General features: G+C 40.3%; 1 protein-coding gene across 1 annotated transcript; it reads left to right on the top strand.

Annotated features, from left to right (window-relative positions):
- The first annotated feature begins 398 nt into the window (after positions 1-398).
- Positions 399-1,970, top strand: LOC149435067 (E3 ubiquitin/ISG15 ligase TRIM25-like). Its single transcript, XM_089663037.1, has one exon. It carries the CDS (start codon positions 399-401, stop codon positions 1,968-1,970), a length of 1,572 nt encoding a protein of 523 aa, XP_089519163.1.
- The last annotated feature ends 8,276 nt before the right edge of the window (positions 1,971-10,246 follow it).

The raw sequence follows: 10,246 nt of genomic DNA, 5'->3' as shown, positions 1-10,246 counted from the left end.
ACAGAAAGGAGGAAATATTGTTTTATAGGCTCCTCCTCAGGCTTTAATTTATAGAAAAAAAAGAAAAAAACATTTTCAGAAGTGTATAAAGCCTAAAGATGAGATCTAAGAAGTCCCAAAACTTGAATTTTTAATTTCTCAAGCTGTTCAATGGAGGGTATCACTATAAATTCAAGAATTCCTGCATTGATCAATGGCTAACAAAGTACAAGACAATCTGTCCTCAGCAGATAAAGGGTTACTAGAGGAGGGTGGGTCTTACTTTACAAGGACATCTGATTTCACTTTGCATAACAAGGCCTCCAAAGAACCTCTTTCAACCCCCAGGTATAAGACCCATGAGCTGATATTCCATCACCAGTTAATGTCCTTCTTACAAGAACATTTTCATCTCTTCAATGGCATCTGCTGACCTGAGAGAGGAGCTAAACTGCTCCATCTGCCTGACCCTTTATAAGGAGCCCATATCGCTGAAATGTGGCCACAATTTCTGCTGGGACTGTATAGTGACTGTGCTGGATTCCCAGGAAACATCTGGAGAGTATTCCTGTCCAGAGTGCAGAGAGCAATATACACAGCGCCCTCCACTGGAGAAGAACCGGAAGCTGTGTAACATCATGGCGTGTTTCATATCTGCTCACCAGGAGGACACAGAGGTCTTGTGTACGTACTGCGATTCTCCTACACCAGCTTTGAAAACCTGTCTGCACTGTGAGGCCTCATTTTGTGATAAGCACTTGAGAAACCACAGCAAATCATCGCATCATATTTTAAGAGAACCCATCGCATCATTTGAGGACATAAAATGCTCCACACACAAGGAGCTCCTAAAATATTACTGCTTGGAGGACAGTACCTCTATCTGTGTGTCTTGTTGGGTGGCTGGAGACCACAAAGGACACCAGGTGGACCTTCTGAATGAGGCCTCTGAAAAAATAAAGGAGAGCGTAAGAGATTCTACAGATGCATTAGACTTTGAGAGACAGGAGATCCAGAAGAGAATTCGGAATCTGGAATATCATAAGACGGCAGAGTATGGAAAATCAATTACTGTTACCAGGAAAGTCACTGAGATGTTTAGAGAAATCAGGAAAGAGCTGGATCATGTTCAGAAGAGAGTAGTGCTGGAGAGCTGCAGACAAAAGCTAGCGGTCTCACATTCGGTCTCTTTTCTGATCCAGCAGTTGGAGCAACAGAAGGATGAGCTGTCCAAGACAATCAATCAAATGAATGAATTGTGTGATATTGATGATCCAATAACTGTGTTGAAAATGGCACCCAACATAGAGGACATTCGTCCCCAGATGGGGGACACAACCAATGATGTCAGAACTGCTGGATGTATATCTGAGGGAGCCATCATACACATGCTGCAAAGAGGACTTTGCGTCTTAACTCACAACCTGAGCGATCTGGTGGCAAAAAGACAATTTTTAAAGTTGGAGAAATCTGATATTTTGTTGGACATAAATACGGCTCATGATAACATTATACTATCAAAGAAACGGAAGAGGGCTTCTCATACTGACATTGGTGTCAACAGGCCTGAAGGTCCTAAAAGGTTTAAATGTTGCCAAGTATTGAGTATCCAAAGTTTTACTTCTGGGACACATTACTGGGAAGTGGATGTAAGTGGGGCAGAAGAATGGCTGATAGGGGTGGCATCTGAGAGCATGGAGAGGAAAATTGCAGGAAAGGAATCATTTATTGGCTGTAATGAGAAATCCTGGAGCCTGATTCAAAGACCTTCAAATCTTCAACTCAGGCACAACAAAACTTCGATAAATATAAATTCCAAATCGGTTCTAAAGAATGTTGGGATTTATTTGGAGTATGACTCTGGCCGTCTGTCCTTCTACCAGCTGTGTAAACCCATCAGACACCTCCACACCTTCACCGCCACCTTCACTGAGCCCCTCTATGCCGCTTTCTATGTTCATCCAAAAACTTCCATCAGAATTATAAATTAATTATTATAATAGAGTTCAATGTTACATTTTTTAATTGCAGTTAAATATAATTCATGTAATTTTTATTATTGACTTTATTTAAAGTGTATATAGAGCCCAAAGATTTTTTTTTCCAGTTTTGGATAGAGTAGGAAAGGATTGGAACCCTTGTGAAATTGTATCATTTTCTGTATCTCAGCTAGATAGATTCTTCCTTTCTATTTGTCTTGGTGATGGTGATTGGAGGTGATGGGAAATCCAAAAATGTTAACGTTTCCACCAGAACAAGAGATGAATGTAAGTCTTCCAATAAAGACACCTGTTCTGGTGACAACTGCTTGAAATTCTGCTCACTTTGGAGAGCTTTCCTCTCACTTGCTGTTGCATCTCCATCCAAAACAAATACAATAGTTTTAGCTATAAATAAATGTTAACAAATGTGATACCTATGAAAGTCAATGTATAACCTTTCTCCACTCCATCCTAAACAAACGAAAACAAAGTTTTGAGCTGTAGAGGCACTTTCATCATTGTCATGGTTATGAAAATTGAACGTTGGCCATAGTTTCCTTTATTAGGTATTTTATAGTTTTTTTAGGATTTGAACAATACTGTTTCCATTTATTATAAATGCTTCCATTCCATATCAATACTGTTTGCTGATCCTTCTACCAATAAACCTTTCTGCTTTCTGAAAGAAATGTTTGTGTCGTTATCTGCCATGTTCCCATTGTAAATTATTTCACACGATGTAGAAGGTCTCCTATGAGCAATGTTGGAAGGTGAAACATATTTCAGTTAATTTGTAACTTTAGCCATTTTTTTATATTTCTTAAGGAATGGTTAGAACATAGATCAGGTTGTATTTTGCTTTCTTTGGCTGTCCATAGATGAGTCTTCTTTTTTTTCATTCATCTAGCTGGTTGAATGGAAAAAAAAATGACCTGATTCCCTTCATCCACACTTTCAATGTGGGTGGAGGAGTCTTTCCCCCCATGTGTCTTTGTATTCTGAATGGGGAGACTTCCTCACTCTCAGAATACACAGAACAGAGCTGCAGTCTATTGCCTGTGGTGCGGATTGAACAGACATTTTCCAACAGGGCGGTTGAACAGAAGTCAATCTGCAGATTGACTTCTATTCAACCAAAGTGGCCATACATGGATCGAATTTGACTCAGTCCCTGCTGACCCAGCCAAATTTTGATCCATGTATGGCCAGCTTAAGGCTAGCCATATACTATACAAATTTCTGCCAAATTTCCTTTAGATGTACATTCAAATATGTAGTGCAAGAGCCTGCCTAATTGGATATAATTGAAAGTGTTGTTTAGGTTTGACCTCATATTATATGATTTTTGGTAAATCTACAGCAAAATTCTGAAGAAAATTGCATAGTGTATGTCCAGCCTTAGTTTCCTTTGGGATATCCAATTACCTCTCAGAAAGTGTGAACAGCCTGTTCTAATTAGCATTATTTAATACCAGCCAAAAAGTCTGGAGCAGGTAATGCTGTTAAAACTCTAGTACATGGAGGAAGGTGTGAATTGCATTTAAATTACTTTGGAAATGAAGTTTTGTCTTGTTTTAAACTCATCAGTAGATATAGTGTCCCATCAATGGTATCAGTGGGAGAAATTGTGCCCCATCAATGGTGTCATAAAGAGGATTTGTGTTCTATTGTTGGACTCAGTGGGAGGAATAGTGCCCCTTCAATAATAGCAGAGGGGGAAATAGTGCCACATTGATGGTGTCATGAGGAGGATTTATACTCTATCATTGGACTCGGTGGGAGGAATAGTGCCCCATCAATAATATCAGTGGGAGAAATAGTGCCCCATCATTGGTATCAGTGGGAGGAATAGTGCCCCCTCATTGGTGTCAGTGGGAGGATTAATGCCCCATCATTGATATCAGTGGGAGGAATAGTGCCCCATCATTGGTGTCAGTGGGAGGAATAGTGCCCCATCATTGGTATCAGTGGGAGGAATAGTGCCCCATCATTGGTATCAGTGGGAGGAATAGTGTCCCATCATTGGTGTCAGTGGGAGGAATAGTGTCCCATCATTGGTATCAGTGGGAGAAATAGTGGCCCATCATTGGTATCAGTGGGAGAAATAGTGCCACATCAATGGTGTCATGAGGAGGATTTGTGCTCTGTCTTTGGGCTCAGTGGGAGAAATGGTGCCCTGATCGATAATATCAGTGGAAGGATTTGTGCTCTATCGTTAGGCACAGTGGGAGGAATAGTGCCCTATAAATAATATCATTGGGTGGAATTGTGCTCCATCATTGGGTTCAGTGGGAGAAATAGTACCACCATCAGTGGTTTCAGCTGGAGGAATAGTACCCCATCAATAATATCAGTGGGAGGATTTGTGCTCTATCGTTAGGCACAGTGGGAGGAATAGTGCCCCATAAATTATATCAGTGGGAGGAATTGTGCTCCATCATTGGGTTCAGAGGGAAAAATAGTACCCCCATCAGTGGTGTCAGTGGGAGGAATTGTGCTCTATCATTGGGGCCAATAGAAGGGATTGTGCCCCAAGGGTCAGTTCAAGGCAATTAAAGAGCAAATGCTGGTCCATATACTGCAATTTGAGACCACTATCATAGAAACCAAGGCTGGCCATACATTATTTATTTTTGGGTTTTAGGTTGAACTAAAACAAGAAATGAGCTGATTCCCCCTTTCACGCATTGGAGGTGGATGGGTGAATCCTTCCCACTGTATTCTGTCAGTGGGGAAAACAAAGATCAGTGTTGTCGGCTATAGTCAGCAGCACTGTTCAGGAAAAACCCAACAGGCTGGTTGTACATACCTCGATCGACAGATCCACTTGTGTACAACCAACCTGCCCATACATGGATTGAAATCCGGCCAGTCCCTGTTGAACCGGATGAATTTTGATACATGTATGGCCAGCTTAAGGCCTCATTCACACTAGGACATTTTTGAATCTTGGGAAAAAAAAATCGCAGTGTCAAAAACAAAATCCTAGTGTGAATGGGGCCTAACACTTCTTATTTTCCCAGTCTAGATTCATACATTTGTGTAAAGCAAAAAAAAAAAGAAGGCCAATGACAGGCTACAATAAATGTTTTTTGCATATGTAGCCAGTATGGTTTTCAAATACAATATTGTAGGTTTTCTAAAATGATAACTTAGATCATGTATTCTGTAATGTTTGAAAAATATAGCTTGTTGACGCAATTAAAAACACAGAAATAAGCAATTCTTTAAAACTTTGTGTTACAATTTGTAAAGTTTTCTGCAGAAACTAAAATGGCTCCAGGCTGGCCCAGGAGAGGTCCAAGTGCATTGTTTAGTCTCCAGCTGGGAGGTAAGCTCTGTGTCAGGTTGACTTGAATAGAGTCCAGCCAAAGTCAATGACCCCACCTCACCACCTACCAATGGGTTGGGAGTGGCCATTCAGAATCTCTGTGATGTAAACAATACAGGACAATACAGACCAGCTAATTGTAAATCTGATTTTCAGTTCAGACATGGTAATGTTATAGTGATATGACAACAATACAGACCTTCAACAAACAGTAACAATTCCAAGCCAAACATCCAACCACCTTGCTAATGTTGTTTAATTAAATGTTAACAGAAGGGCAATTTTGGTAATAAGTAATATGTATAGCCCAAATTTTTTCTTAAAATATTGGATAGAGTAGAGAAGGGCTAGACCTGTTGTCATGTTCTTATTGGTAAAATAAATATCCGCACCACAAAAAGATTAATGATAGATGAAACACAACTTTATTATAAATCACAAAACACCATAAAATTGTAAAATATCCCACAAAAACAGCCAGGGTTTTTTTTCAGTGGGAACGCAGTTTCTGCATTTCTATCACTGAATGTATGTAATGGCAAGGGATATGGAGTGTGCTGGAGGGTCTATTGATGCTGGCTGCTGGGGGATCTATTGTCACTGGAGGGGATATATTTTTGCATGGTGGCCTATTGTTGCTGGGGAGGGATCTATTGTTGCTGGGAGTTCAATTGTTGTTGGAAGAGATCTGCTGTTGAGGGAAGATCTGTTGTTGCTATTGAGGTGGTATTTTATGGCGGGGGTCCATTGATGCTGATGGAATCTACTGTTGCTGGAGTGGGGCTATTGTTGCTGGCTGCAGAGGATCTATTTATTGCTTTTCTTATAACAATTAAATTCCATACAAAATGATAATTGGCTCTGTATTCTGAAAAAGGAGCAGTGTGGGGAGGTGGGTAGGGGTAGGAACCATGGGACGCTGCTCAGATGTAGGTAAGGGGGCAGAAACAAGGGGTGACTCAGAGGGGGGTAGTTCTTGCACCTGTTCGCTGAGAAAAAAGCCCTGAATGCAACCCACAGAAAAAAAATACTTTAAACATTTAACCCCCCCCCCCCAAACAAACAAAAAATCAGTACACCAGTCCCCCCAATGGAATAATACAACCTATCGGGGAACTCAAGTTGAGCCATTAGCAAAATTGACCCAGGTCAAGAAACATAGTATTTATAATATAATCAACTAAACAGAACACATGTACCATGGAAATATGAAAAAGAAATGCAAATACTACAAAAATATGTAAACAGGTGTTCCATAGTTTTAATAAAAAAAACAAAACATGAGTTCCCCAATATAAATTAGGGTGTCTTGCACACTACCCAAATTTTTTCATACCAAATTATGAAAGGAATTGAAGAAAGCAAACCGCAGGAAATGGTTTGGGTATCAGTAGTTGGAACTGTGCTCTGTCATTGGGATCAGTGGGGGTAATAGTGCCCTATAAATGGTATTTGTGGGAGGATTTATGCTCTTTTGCTGGGCTCTATGGGAGGAATAGTGCTCCATAAATAATATCAGTGGGAGGACCTGTGCTCCATCATACCATGGTTGTATGGTGGAAGGAAAGAAAGTCGAATCATCTAGGGTTACCTTGGGGTAGATGTATGTTCCAATCATTTTTGTTTGAATTTTTTTAAAGGCATAATAAAGCAAATAAATGCTAAAGAGTAGAACAAGGTATTAAACCGACATACAGTGGGGCAAAAAAGTATTTAGTCAGCCACCAATTGTGCAAGTTCTTCCACTTAAAAAGATGAGAGAGGCCTGTAATTGGCATCATAGGTAGACCTCAACTATGAGAGACAAAATGAGAAAACAAATCCAGACAATCACATTGGCTGATTTGGAAAGAATTTATTTATTATGGTGGAAAATAAGTATTTGGTTAATATCAAAAGTTCATCTCAATACTTTGTTATATATCCTTTGTTGGCAATGACAGAGGTCAGACGTTTCCTGTAAGTCTTCACAAGGTTGGCACACACTGCTGGTATGTTGGCCCATCCTCCATGCAGATCTCCTCTAGAGCAGTGATGTTTTGGGGCTGTCGCTGGGCAACACGGACTTTCAAATGATGTGATGCCTCCTCAATGCCTATTTTCACCCCATTTTTACCAACAAATGCTCCCCAACCTTGCGTATTGTATGCAGTTGCAAAGCATTCATGGTGCTTCCCTATTTGCTTGAATGTGTAGTGTTGGGTGGGCTTTCTGAAACTTTGCCGAGTGATGCAAAGAATCCTAACTGGGGCATGTGTACACCCCCATCCATTGCCTATTGCAGCATAGGAGGGGGTGGCTTTGGGAGTAGAAAATGCTCTGTGTCAGAGGGAGTAAACAATGTAATCATTGGAATCAGTAGGTGCAATAGTGTCCCATAAATGGTGTCAGTGGGAAGAATATTTTTATTATATTATTATATTTTATTTGTAAGAATATTGCTATCTCCAGTGTGACTTTGATGTCACTTTCATGCAACTTTACACTCTACGGCACTCAAGTCACAAGAACACCAAATCAAAGTACCGCAGAAATACCTTTTTCTCTTTTTTTAAGTCAGTGAAACTTTTAGGTTGGATACAAAGTTGCATGACAAGTCACAGAACTCATTCTAAAGTCACCTGACAAGTTGCCGTAGTGTGAACCGAGCTCAATGCCTAAAGTTGCAAATGGACACTTCGTTTTGACAGATACCTACTGGTGGGGGGCTCTTTCCACCCCCTTATGTGAATAAATCCTTTGGGGGGGGGGGATTCATTTTTCTGACTGGTTGTCATAATTGTTGGTACAGATGCATGCATTCACAGTTTTCATGGTTTAAGCGATAAGGTGTCAGAAGTATATTCCATAATATCTACAATATATTCCATAATATCTACAAGACATAAATTATACAGATACTGTTGAAATAACAAATTGGCGATGTCACATATGCCATGGATTTTTACCCTCACAATAGTTTGACAGTTTTCATTGCGTTCGGATCTTGGCTAAGATCCTATTTTTTACTGATTTGTTATCTGTTCAGTTTTCTGTATTTGTTTATTTTTTCCTTTTTGTTTCTACTATGGTGTCATTGCTGATAGTTTAAATGGTTTAACTAACATGTGCATAAAAACGTATTACCAATCAACATCATTTATTACGCAGGCTCGCACCAAATCCCCTCCTTATTACTTGCTCTGGACACCGAAAAGGCTTTTGATAGGATACACTGGACATACATGTTCCAAGTCCTGCAGACATTTGGATTTTCAGGAACAATTATTGATGCTATTTCAGCACTTTACTCAAATTCTTTCGCCCAAGTCTATGTATCTAACATGCTATCCAAACCATTCTGAATTATGAATGGTACCAGACAAGGATGCCCATTGTCGCCACTCATTTGTAAGCTATCAATTGAACCTCTTGCTGAAAGTATAAGAAACAATCCAGATATACACGGCTTCTATAGAGGGAAAAACCACCACAAAATGATGCTCTTTGCGGATGACATCATTGTAATGCCAACTAATCCCTCTACTTCTTTAGCAGAAATTTAACAAACTCTCATACAATTCAGGAATATTTCATATTATAAAATAAATGCATCCAAATCTCATAACCTAAATCTGGGTGTAGATCACATTCTAAAAATACACCTCCGGAACAAATGTCCCGACATTGGGGAAAATGAAGCCATTCCTTATCTTGGAATATTGTTGTCAAACAAAACCTCTGAACTGGGAACACTCAAATATTCTAAATTCATTCCAAAAATTCAAACCCACCTTAATCAAATGGCTGAACATGAACTATCCTGGTCTGGCAGACCGGCCGCATTTACAATGTTCAAATTGCCACAGATTTTATATCTATTTAGATCAATTCCAATCCCTATTAAATCTTCATCTAACAAAACTACAATCTATGCTTTAAAACTACGTCTGGGGAAATATGAAACCGATATGCTCACATAATATATTAATTAAACACAAAAAAAACAGAAGGAGTTGGATTTGTTGACATTATTATTATTATACAGGATTTATACAGCGCCAATGGTTTGCTCAGAGCTTTACATTATAGTGGGAGACAATACAGTAACAATACAGTTCAATACAAGAGGGATTAAAGGGTCCTGCTCCTTGGATCTTACAATCTAGGAGGGCGGGGTGAGTGGTACAATAGGTAGTAACTGTGGGGGATGGAGTGGTTGGAAGAGTAGAGGATACCAGAATTAGCAGAGGGTGGGATAGGCTTTCCTGAAGAGAAAGGTTTTCAGTGAACACCGAAAGGCAAGTAGAGTAGGTGATAATCTGATAGATTGGGGTAGGGAGTTCCATAGGATGGGTGACGCCCTGGAGAAGTCTTGGAGATGAGCATGGGAGGAGGAGATAAGGGAGCTAGAGAGTAAGAGGTCTTGCTAGGAGCGGAGTGTACGGTTTGGGTGATATTTAGAGATAAGATCGGTTATTTAAGTTGGGGCAGTGTTGTGGATGGCTTTATATGTCATTGTCAGAGTTTTGAATTTTATCAGTTGGGCAATTGGGAGTCAGTGGAGGGATTGGCAGAGAGTAGTGGCAGATATGGAACGGTTACTGAGGTGGATGGGTCTGGCAGCAGCGTTCATGATAGACTGGAGGGGGGATAGTCTACGATGAGGTAGGTCAATGAGAAGGGAGTTACAGTAGTCGAGGCGTGATATGACAAGGGAGTGAATGAGTTGCTTAGTGGTTTCCGAGGTTAGGAATGGTCATATCTTGGAGATGTTGTGGAGGTGAAGTCTACATGATTTTGTCAGCGATTGGATCTGGGGCTGGAAGGACAGATGGGAGTCTAGGATTACCCCTAGTACCCTGGCGTGAGGGGATGGACTGAGGATGGTGTTAGCGATAGTTATGGTGAAGTCAGTGGGGGTAGCGCGGGCTGGGGGGAATACTAGGAGCTCAGTTTTGGAGAGGTTGAGTTT

Source organism: Staurois parvus, unplaced genomic scaffold, assembly GCF_062004578.1.
Source record: "Staurois parvus isolate SC_StPar_1 unplaced genomic scaffold, SC_StPar_1.0 ptg001616l, whole genome shotgun sequence".
NCBI classification, from domain to species: Eukaryota; Metazoa; Chordata; class Amphibia; order Anura; family Ranidae; genus Staurois; species Staurois parvus.
This window is presented reverse-complemented; position numbering and strand designations above follow the sequence as displayed.